At 38.2% G+C, this 18,492-nt stretch overlaps 1 protein-coding gene across 4 annotated transcripts in view; it reads left to right on the top strand.

Annotated features, from left to right (window-relative positions):
• Positions 1-18,492, top strand: part of ASH1L (ASH1 like histone lysine methyltransferase) — a 134,321-nt gene that overhangs the window by 50,391 nt on the left and 65,438 nt on the right. For all 4 annotated transcript variants that reach the window (XM_079104115.1, XM_079104116.1, XM_079104117.1 and 1 more), the window contains one exon: positions 9,769-9,863. In XM_079104115.1, coding sequence (XP_078960241.1) covers positions 9,769-9,863 — 95 coding nt within the window. The remainder of the gene's footprint in view (positions 1-9,768; positions 9,864-18,492) is intronic.

Below are 18,492 nucleotides of genomic sequence, written 5' to 3'. Positions count from 1 at the left end.
CTTATAGAATAAAAGAAATGTCAACTAAGGTGACACCCATGGAAGAATGTTGGAAATTGTGGATTCATGAAAATTTTTGACATTAAAATATTAAAATGAAAAGTATTTAAAGACTGATTAGATAATAGGAAATGAAGGTGTCAGGGCTAGTCAGTGATACTGTTTTTTAATTGTTGTTTTGGTTTTGGCAGTTCTGGGAATTGATCTTACCTCCTACATGGTAGGCAAGCACTCTTAACACTGAGCTCCATCCCATGATGCTGTGATGTTAAATTACAGAATACTACTTATTTTCATGGGAATCATGTGGATATATGGAAACATGTAATCCTTATAGTAAGGATATGTCATAATATAATATGTAATCGTGAATAATGTTTATACAGTTATCATATCCTCAAAATAATATGTATCTTTGAAGATACAACCAAATCATGGTATCATCTTACATTTGATACATCATTTTAGGTCTCCTAAGTGTTTCAATATTCATTAAATCTATGGGAATGGTAAAACAGGTAAAAACAAAAAAGTTTCAGGATGCACCTAAACTTACTGAAATTGTTGGTACAGACACTGCCATAACCTTCAAAGTTTAGACGTTGTTTTACTACTAAATTGTGATGTCTCAGAGACCTAGGGTTGTTTATTAAAATTCCTTTCTTGCACATAATTTGGAACCAGAATATGGTTCATTTTCTTCTGAAATACTTTAGACATATGCTAGATTCAAATGCAGTTTAAATGCAACAGTGTAGACTGGGATGAATGCTGATCACATCATTTTCTGTATATAGTAGATTTGTGTACTTTTAATTAATGAACTATTTTTTAGTGTAGGTTTAGGGTGAAAGCTAAATTGAGTGGGAGTTTGCTCATACCTGTTTTCCTGACACATGAACAACCTCCTCATTATGAACTTTCTTCACTGTCACAGTGTTACATTTGTTAAAATCTATAAACCTGACCAGGCACAGTGGCGCATGCCTCTAATCCCAGCAGCTTGGGAGACTGAGGCAGGAGGATCAAAAGTTCAAAGCCAGCCTCAGCAACTTAGCCAGGTCCTAAGCAACTCAGTGAGACCCTGTCTCTAAATAAAATATGAAATAGGGCTCGGAATATTGCTCAGTGGTCTAGTGCCCCTGAATTCAATCCTGGTTCCCCCCCACAAAATCAGTAAACTATATTGATACATCATAATCACTCAAACTTATTGTTTCCACTAGGATTTACTCTTGGAGTTGTACATTCTATGGGTTTTGACAAATGTGTATCGGTGACATATATCCACCACTGTAGTATCATACAGAAGAGTTTTACTGCCTTAATATATCTTCTGCCTCTTTGTTTCTACCCTATCTTCAATGCCTGGCAACCATTGATCCTTAACATTGCCTGGCTCCATAATGTTACCTGTTCTGAAATGTCATATGGCTGAAATCATGGTATGTAGCTTTTTCAGATTGGCTTATTTCAGTTTCTCCATGTCTTCTTGTAAGGCTTGATAGCTCTTTTTTTTTAACTGCTGAATATTTCATTATCTGGGTATACCACAGTTTATCCTTCACCTACTAAAGGACATCTTGGTTGCATCCATGTTTTGACAGTTGGAAATAAAACTGTTATATTACAAGCACAGCTTTTGTGTGGATGGTAAGTTTTCAGTTCATTTTGTTAAATACCAAGAAGTGCATTGTAGAATCAGATATTAGGAGTATGTTTAGTTTTGTAAAAAACCCATCACACAGTTTTCCAAGAGACTTGCACTCCCAATAGCAATTGGTGAGAATTTCTATTGCTCTACAATCTCACCAGCATCTCTTTTTTTTTTTTTTTTTTTTTTTTTTTGCGGTGCTGGGGATTGAACCCAGGGCCTTGTGCTTGCAAGGCAAGCACTCTACCAACTAAGCTATATCCCCAGCCCACCAGCATTTCTTGTGTTTTGGTTTTGGCCACACTAGTAGCTGTGTAGTGGCATATCATTATTTTAATTCACTGTATCCTTGGTTGCTATCTGTGTCATCATTTTTTTTGTTGTTGTTGTTGATTTATGTTTTTCTGTCATTTTTTGCTTTTTCTTCTTTGTGGTACTAGGGATTGAACACAGGCACTTTACCACTGAGCTATATCCCCAACCCTTTTTACTTTTTATTTTGAGACATAGTCTCCCTAAGTTGCTGAGGCTGTCCTCACACTTTTGATCCTTCAGTGGAATAACAAACCTATGTGACCATGCCCAGCTCTGTCTTTGTTGAGTTATTTGTTCAGGTCCTTTGCCCTTTTTTTCATGAGATTTGTTAGCTTTTTCTGGATCTTCAAATCTCTATATAAATTTTACAGATTGTCAACATCCCAAAGTGACTTGCCAAGATTTTGACTGGGATTGTGTTTACATAAAGGGAAGACTGTATTATTGAGAATGAATATCTTTATGATACTGATTATTTCTGTTCATGAACATGGGATATCTCTTCTAAGGGTATCAGAAAACAAACTCACTTTCTTTTGTTGTATGTTCACAATGCAGACGTCTCTCTGACTTCTGGTCAACAAAATGCATCGGGATTTATCCCTGCCTGGAAATCCTACAGATCTTCACTGGTTACCAGCTGGGTACCCTCAAATTCAATTCATCTCTGACACTGTCTGCCAGGAGATAGAGTCTAATCCCACAGATTGAGAATTCAGTTCCAGAAGAGAGAGACAGAGACAGACACACACACACAACTTGAGCTGCTAATTACAAGCCCTAGGTTGTTTTACCTACATTTCTGACAAACTGGCTATTAATCAGGTTTTTGACAGTTCCCTCCTTGGGTCCTATTTAATTGGCTAGCATGAGAACTCAGGAAATCACACATATTTATCACTATTATAAAAGATATACTAAGGCTCTAGGTGAAATGAGATATAGGACATGTATGTGGAAAGAGGCACAGAACCTTCATGCCATTTCAGGATGTGCCACCTTCCTATAACCTCCATGTGTTCTGTTATATAGGAGCTCTCCAGATTTAGTTGTTTTGTTTTTATGAAGACTTCATTACATTGGCATGATTAATTCAATCATGGGCCATTGATGGTCAACTTAACCTGCCCTGTCCCTACCATAAACATTGAGTGGGTGAGCTAAAAGTCCCAACACTCTAGTCTTATCTTGCTTTATCCTGTGACCTCATCCTAAAGCTCCCTAGGGGCTGCCAGCCATCAGTCAGCTCAATACCATATAAAAGAAACACTTATCCCTCTGGCAGTTTCATGGGTTTTAGGAGTTGTACATTTGCCAGGAAACTGGAACCAAGATTAAATACATCACATCTTCCCATTCATTTAGTTCCTTGATTTTTTTTTTTTTTTTTTTTTAATTTTGTTTTTTGTTTTAAACAAATCAGATGGTGTTGGGGATTGAACTCGGGGCTTCACACATGCTAGGCAAGCACTCTACCACTGAGCTATATCCCTAGCACCCAGTACTTTTATATGGTTTATCAGAGTTCTGTTGGTTTGTTTGTACAAAGTACAGGGGATTGAACTCAGGAGCACTTGACCACTGAGCCACATCCCCAGCCTAATTTTGTGTTTTATTTAGATACAGGATCTCACTGAGTTGCTGGGTGCCTTGCTTCTGCTGAGACTGACTTTGAACTTGTGATTTTCCTGCCTCAGCCTCCCAAGCTGCTGGGATTATAGCCCTGCACCCCTGTGCCCAGCATTTGAGTTCTATAACATTTGTCATAGGATCTTGAACACACTTGATTTGTACAAACTTCATTTTTGTGATCACTAATGTACTGATTTATGTACTAAAATTTTCAAAATTGTATCATAAAGGCCCTTGTGATAAAGGCTTAATTACCAGCCTGCAGCTCTATTGGAAGATGATGGAATTATTAAGTGGAGTCTAGTGGAAGCAAGTTAGGACATTGAGGACTGCACCCAAGAAAGGCATATTGAAACCGTAGGCCTTGTTCTCTCTACTTCCTGGCCATCATGAGTTAAGCCAGGTCTTCACCACAGGAACAGGGCCAAGAGTGACCATGGACTAAAACCTCTGAAACTGAACCAAAATAAATTTTTCCTCCTTATAAATTACTTATTTCAAGTCTTTTTTCCACCTCATGAGAATACTGACTTGCATGCTTTCCTATGCTTGTCTTGAAGCAAAATCACAATATGAAAATTTTAAAACTAGAAATGGCCTCAATTCTTCTACACCTAATCCTTCATTTTTGATAGTTGGGAAAACTGAAGCCAATAAGATATTAACTGATTTGCTGAAAATATACAGTTCATTTTTGTCAAAACCAGAATTAGGCCATAGTGGTACATGTCTATAATCTCACCTATTTGGGACATTGAGGCTGAAAGATTACCAAATTCAAGGCTAGCCTGAGCAACTTGAAGAGAGTTCATCTCAAACTTTAAAATAAAGCCTAGTATGTGCAAGACCAGCACCAAAAGCAATACAGCAAAAATATGTTACATTGTTGTGCATGGCATTAACAGCAGCCTGCATCTTTGTGCATTGTGCATTTTCTTGTGTGAACCTCATAGAATATAATTACATAATCTTGGATACTATGTACAATTAGGTTCAGCCTTTTGCCCATAGGATCAAGAGAAAAAATATGATGAGATCAAGTCAAGCATAAGAAAATGATGCAACCGAGAGAGGCATTTCAACATGAGATACATGTGAAAGCTGCCAACATAACATGGCATGTTGTTTTACTGTAAGCTTTTTTACTTTAATAAGAAAAAGTGTACTCTATAAAAAGATTTTAGCCAAGCACAGTGATACATACCTGTAATCCCAGCCGTTTGGGAAGCTGAGACAAGAGGATCACAAGTTCAAAGTCAGATGCATCAAATTATCAAGGCCCTAAGCAGCTCAGTGAGACCCTGTCTATAAAGTATGGTTAAGTGCCTCTGGGTTCAATCCCTGGTTTGGAGAAAGAGGGGGGAAAAGAAAAAAAAAAAAAAAAAAAAAAAAGATTTAAAATAGAGTATGGTAAAAATATGAACTTTTTCTTTTTCTTGGTACTGAGAATTGAATCCAGGGGTGCTTTGCTACTGAACTCCAATCCCAGACCTTTATTTTTTATTTTGCAACAGAGTCTTGCTAAGTTGCTGAGAGTCTCACTGAGTTAATGAAGCTGTCCTCAAATGTGTGTGATCCTTTTGCCTCAGCTGCCTGATTTTTTTATTTACCAGAGTTCTTGGAAACAATATCCCAAGGATAGTAAAGGATCTGATGTATCCTATTTTTCTAGTCTTAGCTCCATTCACAGGCCTTATTTATTCCTTGAGCTATAACATCTGATCACTTTCCCATTTTCTTCATCCTACCCTTTTCTCTTGGTTTTTATCCTAGGTGGTGGGTCTACAGAGTATGCCTTCCCTCTTCCCACTTGCCTAAATCCCATTCATCCTTTCAGACCTTAATTTAAGATCTGAAATCTTCCTTCAAGTTAAAGTAGCCTTAGTTTCTTTTAGATGCAATTACTTTTATGTTCCTTTTGGTTTTTGTAAAACTTAATGGCTCATTATAGAAAGTAGTATTAAGAGTTTTATCATGTGGCTCATTCTTGTAATCCCAGCAACTTGGGAGGCTGAGGCAGGAGGATCACAAGCTCAAAGCCAACCTCAGCAAAAGTGAGTTGCTAAGCAACTCAGTGAGGCCCTGTCTCTAAATAAAATACAAAGTAGGACTGGGGATGTGGCTCAGTGGTCAAGTGCCCCTGAGTTCAATCCCTGGTAACAAAAAAAAAAAAAAGTTTTATCATATTGTAGTATGTTATCTACGCATTTGCATTCATGGTTTTCTTCCACCAAACTGTGTGCTTTTATTGTCCAGGATATTGCTTTGTGCAGCTTGTGTGTGCATGCCCTGTAGGGTCTAGCAGCATCTTTTAGATATTAAGAGAAGGGCTGGGGAGATAGCTCAGTCGGTAGGGTTCTTGCCTTGCAAGCACGAGGTCCTGGGTTCGATCCCCAGCACTGCAAAATAAATAAATAAATATTAAGAGTATCAACTGCCCGAATTCCTAAAACATAATATGTGATTTTAAATCTTAGAAGAAACTTAAATGCTAACAACAGCATCAGCCCTCTCACTCTGTAACAGATCATTTTTATATTCACCCAAGATGGAGTAAATGCCAAATTTTTTCTTGGTATGTTTATATTTTATGTGTATACACACACACATATTTATGTACCTGTATATATGTGTCCCAAACAGTAATTCCTTGATCACCATTTATTGCATTATCAGTTATGTTTGTACTCTCCTTTGCCAGTAACAATAAGCTTTTATATATATGTTCTCATTTTGACTCCATTATATTGGATTTAAGTGCATCTGTGTCATAATCCTGCCTCTTTTGGATTCAAATTATAACAATCTTACAAATTTTTTATACCTTTATTTTACTTCATTATTTTTTTTTAAAGTGGATCTTTTATAATAATTTTATTTTATTTAGGTTTTTTTTGTTTTGTTTTGTTTTGTTTTGTTTTTGGTATGTGGTCCTGAGAATCGAACCCAGTGCCTCACATATGCTGGGCAAGTGCTCTGGCACTGAGGCTCAACCCCAGCCCTTCAAATAAATATATATATATATATATATATTTATATATATATATATATATTTTTTTTTTTTTTTAACTACGGTTTATTATGTATTGTTTTGTTTTGTTTTTGTGGTTACTAGGAATTTTAACCCAGGGCATCTTACCCTGCTGAGTTACATCTTCAGCCCTTTTTATATTTTATTTTCATACAGGGTCTTATAAAGTTGTTAAGTCTGACCTCAAACTTGTGAGCCTTCTATCTCAGCCTCCCAAGTCACTGAGATTACAGGCATGTACTACTAGGCTCAAGTATTTTTTATTGTGTTTTCCCCTCAAGCAGTTTTTGAACTCTTCAGATAATTTTTCCTTGCCATTCAGTATGATTTTGGTCCTATCTTTCCTATAATTAATAAGTACACAAGAAAATTGTACTTCTTTTTTTTTTTTTTTTTTTTTTCAAGATGTCAATAGACCTTTATTTTAGTCACTTATTTATATATGGTGCTGAGGATTGAATCCAGGACCTCACACATGCTAGGCAAGTGTTCTACCACTGAGCCACAACCTCAGCCCCCAAAATTGTACTTCTTTAAACATCAATTTAAATAATTGTTACCAAAGGAAATTAATTTGTTGTTAAAATCATTTAATATTTTATTAAAACATATCATATGTTGATAGGAGTGTACCTTAGTTGAAAGAGCACTTACCTAGTATGGTGAGACCCCTCAGTTCAATCTTCACCAAAAAAATTTAAAAAGACATATTTATTATGTTATTATGAATCATCCATGATAAATTTAAGATTGCAATATTGTTCAGAAACTTTTGGCTGAACACAGTAGCACTCACATGTAGTCGCAGTTACTCGAGACTGAGATGGAAGGATCACTTGGGCCCTGTTTTTAAAAAAAAAAAAAAAAAATTGTGTACCTTCCAACCAAATTTATCAATTGCTGATTTTCATTTTCTTCCTTTTTTCACCTTGTGTGTGCATTCACACACACATGCACACACACAGGCACTTTTTTATGTCATTTGATTAAAAAATTGTAGGCACATTAGCCTATTTATTACTCATAAATATTTCAGTGTGCGTTTCCTAAGAATAGTGGCATTTTTAAAATTTATTTAAAATAAATAAAATAAAATTTATTTAAAATAAATTTTTAAAAATCTGGTGTGTTCAACAAAAGAAACCCTTCTTATATGAGGTATGGGAGCAAGGCTTAGTGTTATTCAGCAACTATCTGGAAAATTCCAAAGTTCAAGTATATATCAAATTCCAAATTCTTAATTGGGTCCTCTTATTAGAGGACCTAGAACAAGTAGTTTCATTTTTACAACTTTAACCACAAGTCATTTGTAGTCTGTCTAAAATGGCTACTCCTCATTCCAAGTTTTCCCCCATGTGATTTGAATTAATAGTCGCACATAAACACTATACCCCAGAAAATGCTTAGTTTTCAGTCTCCAGTACAAACCACCAAATTAAAAAAGGCAGCTATGTCCTTTATCTTAATCATCCATCAACAGAAACCACACATTCTAAGCTATTTTTTAAAATAAATCTAGATGGGGTGGCACACACCTATAATCCCAGCTACTGGGGAGGCAGACTCAGGAGGATCACAAGTTTGAGACCATTAGCAATTTAGTGAGATTCTTACTATCTTAGCAATACCCAGAATAATGAAAAAGTACTGGTGATACAGCTCAGTGGTAAAGTCCCTCTAGGGTCAATGCCCAGTACCAAAAAAGAGGAAAAAAGAATATTTTACCACTATTTCTCAGCACTCAGAACAAGACCTGAATGAGTGCTAAGTAATATGGACTAGTCTTGTTCATCTTAAAGTCAGTATGGTATTGCTAGGAATGTAGCTCAGTGATAGATAGCCTCTCCCACCATGTGAGAAGCTATAGGCTTAATTCCTAGTACTGCCAAGAAATAAAGTTTTTAAAGGCAGTTTATAATTTAGCCATAGAAAATAACATGTTAGCTTGGACTAACTTAAGCCACTGTAGAATCATAATAGAACCGAATAGGCAGTGACCATCTGTAATCCCAACTACTTGGGAAACAGAAGGATCAACAGTTCAAAGACAGCCTGGGCAATTTAGCAAGAAACCTCTCTTAAAACAAAATTTTAAAAGGGCTGGGGCTGTACCTCTGTTTAAGAGCATTTGCACCGGTGCCTGGGCTCAATCCCTAGTATCACCAAAATATCAAAATAAACTAAATCATACATGAGTTCTCTTTCTTCCTCTTATTTTTTGGCAATGCTAAGGACTGACCCCCACATTCTTGTGCATGCTAGGCAAGTGCACTACCCCTGAGCTATACCCCCAAATGATACTCCCTTTGTATTTCTTTTTCTCATTTCCTTCTTTCTTCCTTCCTTTCATATACTTATGAAATCTCTTGAGATTTGATTTCATACTAAACATTAGGAAACAAACTAGTAGGATGAATAGAAGACAAACCTATGGAACATGGTGGAATAAGAGAATAGTATATAAAAGCTGAGCAAGAAACTGCAATTTTAATCTCCGATCTCCTTATCAAGTACTAAAATTAAGGCAAATCACTTAGACTATTTCTAATGCTCTTAAGCTAGAGTCAGAATTACCTTTTAATTGTTTCATAGTACTGATATAAATGATAATTCATAAAAGTTCCTTGTAGACTATAAATTAACCAAATAATAGTAATTATTATAATTAGATCTGAAGTTTGGGTTCCTTCTGAAAAACTGTTGGAGAAAACTTAAGAGCCTTTATCTTTTTATGGTATTTCCAGAAATATAACTGTTTAAAAGTGTATGAACGCACTGGGCATGGTGGTCCATGCCTATATTTCCAAAGACTCACTGAGGCAGAAGGATCGCAAATTCCAGGCCAGCCTCAGCAACTTAGCAAGGTCCTAAGCAACTTAGCCAGACTCTGTCTGGAAATAAAAACTAAAAAGGGATGGCATTGTAGGTGGCTCATAGTGAAGCACCCCTGGGTTCAAACCCCAGTATTAAAAAAAAAAAAAGTGTATGAAAGTACTTAGTACCCTTTTCCCAAATAGCACATTTAAGATCCAAATCACCATTAGAATAAATACCCTTGATAGGTGATGTGTTTATATTTGACCATAGGAAGAAATTTCATTGCCTTTGACTGTTTCCTGTTCTTTTCTGATCACAGCCCAAAGAGCCGATTGATCCAATTAAAGAAAGAGAAGCTAGAGTACACTCCAGGAGAACATGAATATGGATTATTCCCAGCCCCCATTCATGTTGGTGAGTAGTAAGACCACACAATATATTGCTGAGTCAAAAGGGTATTTCTTGGATTTGAAGGATGCATCTTTGTCGTCTTTGTTTTTATTTCTTTATCTCTAGTAGATTCAGGCTCTTTACTGTTTAATTTATACTTACTCTAAAGAATTCTGCACATTATTTGATAGTCAAGGAGTGAAAATGGGATAAATTTTATATAGTCATCGTTGTACCCATCTGAAATCCTAGTAGCTCGGGAGCCTGAGAGAGTAGAATCTCAAGTTCAAGGCCAGCCTGGGCAACCTAGCAAACCTGTCTCAGAAAATAAGGGGTGAGGATATGGTTTAACAGTAGAATGTCACTGGATTCAGTCCTTAGTAAACACACACATTAAAAAATAAAGTTCAGAACCAACCTAAGTAACTTGATGAAACCCTATCTTAAAAAAAATGGAAAAAAAAAAAAAAAAAAATATATATATATATATATATGGCTCAGTAATTAGGTACACTTGGGTTTTATCCCCAGTATCAAAAAAAGAGGACTCACTTCTTTTCCTCATCATCAGTCTACTTGAAAACAAGCCAAGTTTTATCTTTTTGTTGTTTGAAAAAACATCAAGCCAGGCATGGTGGTACATACCTGTAATTCCTGTAACTCAAGAGACTGAGGGAAGAGGATTATAAATTCAAGACCAGCCTTAGTGAGACCCTAAGCAACGTAGTGAGACCCTGTCTCAAAATAAAAAATAAAAAGGATTGGAGATGTTGACTCAGTGTTCATCCCTGAGTTTAATCCCTAGTACGAAAAAAAAAAGGGAAAAACATCAAGACTTCACTTAGTATTTGGGTGCTAGTAACATTCACAACCCTGTTATTGAGCTTACCAAATAAGTTAAAATTATCTAAAGTTCTGCTTGATTTCTCTCATTCTTCAACTCCCTCATCAGTCTATCTCAAAATTCTGTTATAGCCTTCCTTGGAATATCTCCTATTTCTATACAAATTACATTGCCATCCCTCAAGTCTTTGCCAACATTATCTTTTCTTTGGTCTGCTACAGGAACCTTCTGTCTCAATCCGTATTGTTATAACACAATACTTGAGCCTGAGGGACTTAAAAGTTTTATTAGTTCACAGTACTGGAGATCTAATAGCATAATGCTGACATCTACTTAGCTTCCAGTAAGGACCTCCCAACTGTTGATATCACATAGCAGAAATATGTACAAAAGGGATTAAAACACTAGGTGTAGGAGGTTTCAAGATGGCGGCCTAGAGGGTGGCTGCATTTCATGTTGCTCCAGGACTCAGGATTCAAAAGAGGAGATATTGAAACACTTGGGACCAACTCAAAGCAGCCAGGTGACTCTCACCCGTTGGGAAGGCGTCCCGGATGGGACGGTGGTCCTGGAATGCAGGGAACTTTGTGAAGTAGAGCTGCCGGCGAGACACCCCTCCCCCCGCTGGAGCAGTGAACTTGGACAACTGGGAGCGCTGTAAAGGAGGCCGCTCAGCACAGCGCTGGGACTCGGAGCAACCACTGGGGCTCCGGCGGCTGCCCAGGGGAGGAGTGGTGAGGAGAGCTGTGTGGACTCAGGACACCGGGGCCTGCCCTGAGGACGAGGAGAAGGAGCGTGGCCGCTTGGATTCGGAGTGACTGCACCAGAGCTACAGGCGGTTGCCGGAGGAGAAGCTCCACAGCGAGCTGTTTGGACTCAGAACGACTGCTTCTGAACACCGGGGCCTGCCCTGAGGACGACGAGGAGGAGGAGGAGGAGGAGCGTGGCCGCTTGGATTCAGAGTGACTACACCAGAGCTATAGGCGGTTGCCAGAGGAGAAGCGGCACGACGAGCTGTTTGGACTCAGACCACTTCTGAACCCCGGGGCCTGCCCTGAGGAGTAGGAGGAGGAGGAGGAGGAGCTCGGCGGACTCGCAGTGACTGCATTAGCGCTCCAGGCGGCTGCTCAGAGGAGAAGGCGAGTGGTGAATTGTTTGGACTTAAAGTGACAGCTCCTGAACACAGGGGGGCTGCCTGGAGGAGAAGCGTGGTGGGTCGCTTGGTCTTGAGTGGCCGCACCAGAGCTCCGGGCGGTTGCCCGGAGGACCCGTGCACCGGGTCACCTGGATTCAGAGCCACTCAGAGCGACCGCTCCTGAACACCCGGGGGGTTATCTGGAGAAGGAGGAGGAACGGGGAGGGTCACTTCGACTCGGAGTGATCGATTGCCCAGGGCTACGGGTGGTTGGTGGGAGGTGGAGGCACGCAGTGAATTTCTTGGACTCCTAGTGACCGCACTGGAATACTGGGCGGCTGTCTGGAGGAAGAGTCGTGTGGCGGGTCTCTGGGACTCAGAGCGATTGTACGGGGCCCCAGGTGGCTGCTCAGAAGAGGGGCCGCATAGCCAGGTGATTAGGTGCAGAGCAGGGTCCCAGGATCTAGGAGGCTTCTTGGTGGAAGAGCCGCACAGAGACAGGCTTAGGGTGGAGCGAAGGTTCCAGGCCTGCGGGCAGATTCTCTGAGGAGGGGCAGCCTAAGGAGATTCATCTGCGAAGGGTGAGGCTCCCAGGCCCAGGAGGTAGGGCCGGGCCCCTGGGAACTTTGCAGAGGAAGGCAGCCCAGCCCAGGCGGTAGCTGTAAATTGAGGGGAACCTCTAGGAGGGAACTGACCAGCGAGACCTCCCCACCGGGTGAGTCTTCCCTGCCGGGTGAGGTTTCCCCACATGGACGGTAAAACCAGAGACTCAGGCCCAAACAGGCCTTGCCTCAGCCCGCAGCCTAGGTCCCCTTTGGATGACCATTGGTCAACAAGTGGAGGCACCTCTGCCCACTAGCAGGGATTATACCCCACCTGAAGGCCACCACTCCTAGAGAGGCAGCTTCCTTGTGGAGCACCGCATTATCAACTTCCTCCAAGACTTCAGCCTACTGAAGGCTAAGGGGGGATATATATAGAAATCTTCAGGGACATTGTAAGTCAATAGAGGAAATCTGCAATATCTCAGCGGTCCACTAATACCTGAACAATATGAGAAAACAAGGAAAGAAAATGCTGCAAACAAAGCTAGAGGTTACATCAATAAAACCCAATGACAGCATGGCAGAAGAAATGACAGAAAAGGAGTTCAGAATGTACATAATTAAAATAATCAGAGAAGCGAACGATGAGATGAAAGAGCAAATGCATGCACTGAATGATGAGATGAAAGAGCAAATGCAAGCATTGAATGATCGCACCAATCGACAGTTAAAAGAGCAAATACAGGAAGCAAAAGATCATTTCAATAAAGAGTTAGAGTTATTGAAAAAAAACCAAACAGAAATCCTTGACATGAAGGAAACAATAAACCAAATTAAGAACTCCATAGAAAGCATATCCAATAGGATAGAACACCTGGAAGACAGAACCTCAGACATTGAAGACAAAATATTTAACCTTGAAAACAAAGTTGAACAAACAGAGAAGATGGTAATAAATCATGAACAGAATCTACAAGAACTTTGGGATATCATGAAAAGGCCAAATTTAAGAATTATTGGGATTGAGGAAGGCCTAGAGAAACAAGCCAAAGGAATGAACAATTTATTCAATGAAATAATATCAGAAAATTTCCCAAATCTGAAGAATGAAATGGAAAATCAAGAGGCTTATAGGACTCTAAATACACAAAATTACAACAGACCCACACCAAGGCACATTATAATGAAAATACCTAACATACAAAATAAAGACAGAATTTTAAAGGCTGTGAGAGAAAAGAACCAAATTACATTCAGGGGGAAACCAATACGGATATCAGCAGATTTTTCAATCCAGACCGTAAAAGCTAGAAGGGCCTGGAACAACATTTTTCAAGCCCTGAAAGAAAATGGATGCCAACCAAGAATCTTATACCCAGCAAAACTTACCTTCAAATTTGACGATGAAATAAAATCCTTCCATGATAAACAAAAGCTAAAAGAATTTACAAAAAGAAAGCCAGCATTACAGAACATTCTCAGCAAAATATTCCATGAGGAAGAGATGAAAAACAAAGAAGCAAATCAGCAAAGGGAGGAATTATCCTAAAGGAATTGTCAAATAAAGGAGGAAACAAGTTGTGTCAAACAAATAAATAAATAAAATTTAAAAAATGAACCAAATGACCGGGAAACCAAATCATATCTCTATAATAACCCTGAATGTTAATGGCCTGAATTCATCAATCAAAAGACATAGACTGGCAGATTGGATTAAAAAGAAAGATCCAACAATATGTTGCCTGCAAGAGACTCACCTCATAGAAAAAGATACCCATAGACTAAAGGTGAAAGGATGGGGAAAAACATACCATGCCCATGGACTCAGCAAAAAAGCTGGAGTATCCATCCTCATTTCCGATAATGTGGACTTCAAGCCAAAGTTAGTCAGAAGGGATAAAGAAGGTCATTTCATACTGCTTAAGGGAAGCATAAATCAGCAAGATATAACAATCATAAACATCTATGCCCCAAACAGTGGCTCATCCATGTATGTCAAACAAATCCTTCTCAATTTCAGAAACCAAATAGACCATAACACAATAATACTAGGTGATTTTAACACGCCTCTCTCACCACTGGACAGATCTTCTAGACAAAAATTGAACAAAGAAACCATAGATCTCAATAACACAATCAATAATTTAGACTTAACGGACATTTATAGAATATACCATCCAACCAAGAGCGAATACACTTTCTTCTCAGCAGCACATGGATCCTTCTCTAAAATAGACCATATATTATGCCACAAAGCTAATGTTAGCAAATACAAGAAGATAGAGACACTAGCATGTATTCTATCAGATCATAATGGATTGAAGTTAGAAATAAATGAAAGAGTAAAACACAGAAACTATTCCAACATCTGGAGATTAAACAATATGCTATTATATGATGAATGGATAACAGAAGATATTAGGAAGGAAATTTAAAAAGTCTTAGAGGTAAATGAGAACAAAGAAACATCATATCAAAATCTCTGGGACACTATGAAAGCAGTACTTAGAGGGAAATTTATTTCATGGAGCACATTTAATAAAAGAAGTAAAACTCAACAAATAAACGACCTAACACTACAGCTCAAAGCCCTAGAAAAAGAAGAACAGAACAGCACCAAAAGTAGTAGAAGACAGGAAATAGTTAAACTCAGAGCTGAAATCAGCGAAATTGAAATGAAAGAAACAATACAAAAAATTGACAAAATAAATAGTTGGTCCTTTGAAAAAATAAACAAAATTGATAAACCTTTAGCCACACTAACAGAGAGAAGACGAGAGAAAACCCAAATCACTAAAATTCGGAATGAACAAGGAAATATCACAACAGACAGGATTGAAATACAAAACCTAAATAATTAGAAGCTATTTTGAAAATCTATACTCCAACAAAATAGAAAATTTCAACATCATCAACAGATTTCTAGAGACATATGAATTGCCTAAACTGAACGAGGAGGACATAAACAATTTAAATAGACCAATTTCAAGTACTGAAATAGAAGAAGTCATCAAAAGCCTACCAACAAAGAAAAGTCCGGGACCAGATGGGTTCTCAGCCGAGTTCTACAAAACCTTTAAAGAAGAGCTCATTCCAATACTTCTCAAAGTATTCCATATAATAGAAGAGGAGGGAACCCTCCCAAACTCATTCTATGAAGCCAATATCACACTGATACCTAAACCAGACAGAGACTCATCAAGGAAAGAAAATTTCAGACCAATATCCTTAATGAACATCGACGCAAAAATTCTCAACAAAATTTTAGCAAATCGCATACAAAAACATATTAAAAAGATAGTGCACCATGACCAAGTGGGTTTCATCCCAGGGATGCAAGGTTGGTTCAACATCAGGAAATCAATAAACGTAATTCACCATATTAATAGACTTAAAGTCAAGAATCACATGATTATTTCAATAGATGCAGAAAAAGCATTTGATAAAATACAGCACCCCTTCATGCTCAAAACAGTAGAAAAAATAGGGATAGTGGGAACATTCCTTAACATTGTAAAGGCCATTTATGCTAAGCCCATGGCTAATATCATTCTAAATGGTGAAAAACTGAAAGCATTCCCCCTAAATACTGGAACAAGGCAGGCATGCCCTCTTTCACCACTTCTATTCAACATCGTTCTTGAGACTCTGGCCAGAGCAATTAGACAAACCAAAGAAATTAAAGGGATACGAATTGGAAAAGAAGAACTCAAACTATCCCTGTTCGCTGATGACATGATTATATATTTAGAGGAACCTGGAAATTCCACCAGAAAACTCTTAGAACTCATAAGTGAATTCAGTAAAGTAGCAGGTTACAAGATCAATGCCCATAAATCCAACGCATTTTTATACATAAGTGATGAATCTTCAGAAAGAGAAATTAGGAAAACTACCCCATTCCCAATAGCCTCGAAAAAAATAAAATACTTGGGAATCAATCTCACAAAAGAGGTGAAAGACCTCTACAATGAGAACTATACAACACTAAAGAAAGAAATTAAAGAACACCTTAGAAGATGGAAAGATTTTCCATGTTCTTGGATAGGAAGAATTAATATTGTCAAAATGGCCATACTACCTAAAGTGCTATACAAATTCAATGCAATTCCAATTAAAATCCCAATGACGTACCTTACAGAAATAGAGCAAGCAATCGTGAAATTCATCTGGAAGAATAAGAAACCCAAAATAGCTAAAGCAATCCTTAGCAGGAAGAGTGAAGGCAGGGGGTATAGCAATACCAGATCTTCAACTCTACTACAAAGCAATAGTAACAAAAACGGCATGGTTTTGGTACCAAAATAGAAAGGTAGATCAATGGTACAGAATAGAGGACACGGACACAAACCCAAATAAATACAATTTTCTCATACTAGACAAAGGTGCCAAAAATATGCAATGGAGAAAAGATAGCCTCTTCAACAAATGGTGCTGGGAGAATTGGAAATCCATATGCAACAGAATGAAACTAAACCCATATCTCTCACCATGCACGAAACTCAACTCAAAATGGATTAAGGACCTCGGAATCAGACCAGAGACCCTTCATCTTATAGAAGAAAAAGTAGGTCCAAATCTTCACCTTGTTGGTCTAGGATCAGACTTCCTTAACAGGACTCCCATAGCATAAGAAATAAAAGCTAGAATCAACCACTGGGCTTGATTCAAACTAAAAAGCTTTCTCTCAGCAAAGGAAACTATCAGCAATGCGAAGAAAGAGCCTACAGAGTGGGAGAATATCTTTGCCAGTCATACTTCAGATAGAGCACTAATCTCCAGAATCTATAATGAACTCAAAAAACTCTACTCCAAGAATTCAAATAATCCAGTCGACAAATGGGCTAAGGAAATGAATAGACACTTCACAGAAGAAGATCTACAAGCAATCAACAAACATATGGAAAAATGTTCAACATCTCTAGTAATAAGAGAAATGCAAATCAAAACCACTCTAAGATTCCATCTCACCCCAATTAGAATGGCGATTATCAAGAATACGAGCAACAACAGGTGTTGGCGAGGATGTGGGGAGAAAGGTACACTCATACATTGCTGGTGGGGCTGCAAATTAGTGCAGCCACTCTGGAAAGCAGTGTGCAGATTCCTTAGAAAACTTGGAATGGACCCTCCATTTGACCCAGCTATCCCACTCCTTGGCCTATACCCAAAGGACTTAAAATCAGTATACTACAGAGATACAGCCACATCAATGTTCATAGCTGCTCAATTCACAATAGCCAGACTGTGGAACCAACCTAGATGCCCTTCAATTGATGAGTGGATAAAGAAACTGTGGTATATATATACAATGGAATGTTACTCAGCCATAAAGAATGATAAAATTATGGCATTTGCAGGCAAATGGATAAAATTGGAGAATATCATGCTAAGTGAGATAAGCCAATCTCAAAAAGCCAAAGGACGAATGATCTCGCTAATAAGTGGAGGATGGCATATAATGGGGGGGAGGGAAGGGTTAGTGTTAGGGTTAGGGAGGGGGGCAAGTATGGAGGAAGGAAGTACTGTATAGAGGGTAAAGAAGGGTGGGAGGGGTGGGGGGAAGGGAAAAAATAACAGAATGAATCAAACAACATTACTGTATGTAAATTTATGATTACACAAATGGTATGCCTTTACGCCATATATAGAGAAATAACATGTATCCCATTTGTTTACAATAAAAAAAAAATAATAATAAAATAAAATAAAATGAAAAAAAAAAAAAAAAAAAACACTAGGTGTAATCTTGCTTTTTAACAACCTTATGTTCTGGTAACTAATTCAGTTCCATGAGACTCTTCTGTCGCCCTTGAAACCTTACCCAGTCTCTCAAGAAAAGATATTAATCTATCCTTCAGAATAGAGCCCCATGACCTAATTATCTTGTAAAGGTCTCACCACTTCTCAGCACTGTGACTTTGGGTATCAGATTTCAGCTTGAGTTTTGATGGGTACAAACCATAGCAACTTCTAAGGAATCTGTCCACTTCTATTCCTGAGATCAACCCATTCTCCACTTAGAAGAAAAAATGATTTTCTTACTTAACTAGAACATGCTTGAAGTCTTATTAAGTGGCTTACCTTCAGAATAAAATAAAATCCTTTACTATGACTTTTCTGAGTGGT

The sequence above is a fragment of the Sciurus vulgaris genome (assembly GCF_902686455.1).
Source record: "Sciurus vulgaris genome assembly, chromosome: 1".
In the NCBI taxonomy this organism is placed as follows: domain Eukaryota; kingdom Metazoa; phylum Chordata; class Mammalia; order Rodentia; family Sciuridae; genus Sciurus; species Sciurus vulgaris.
This window is presented reverse-complemented; position numbering and strand designations above follow the sequence as displayed.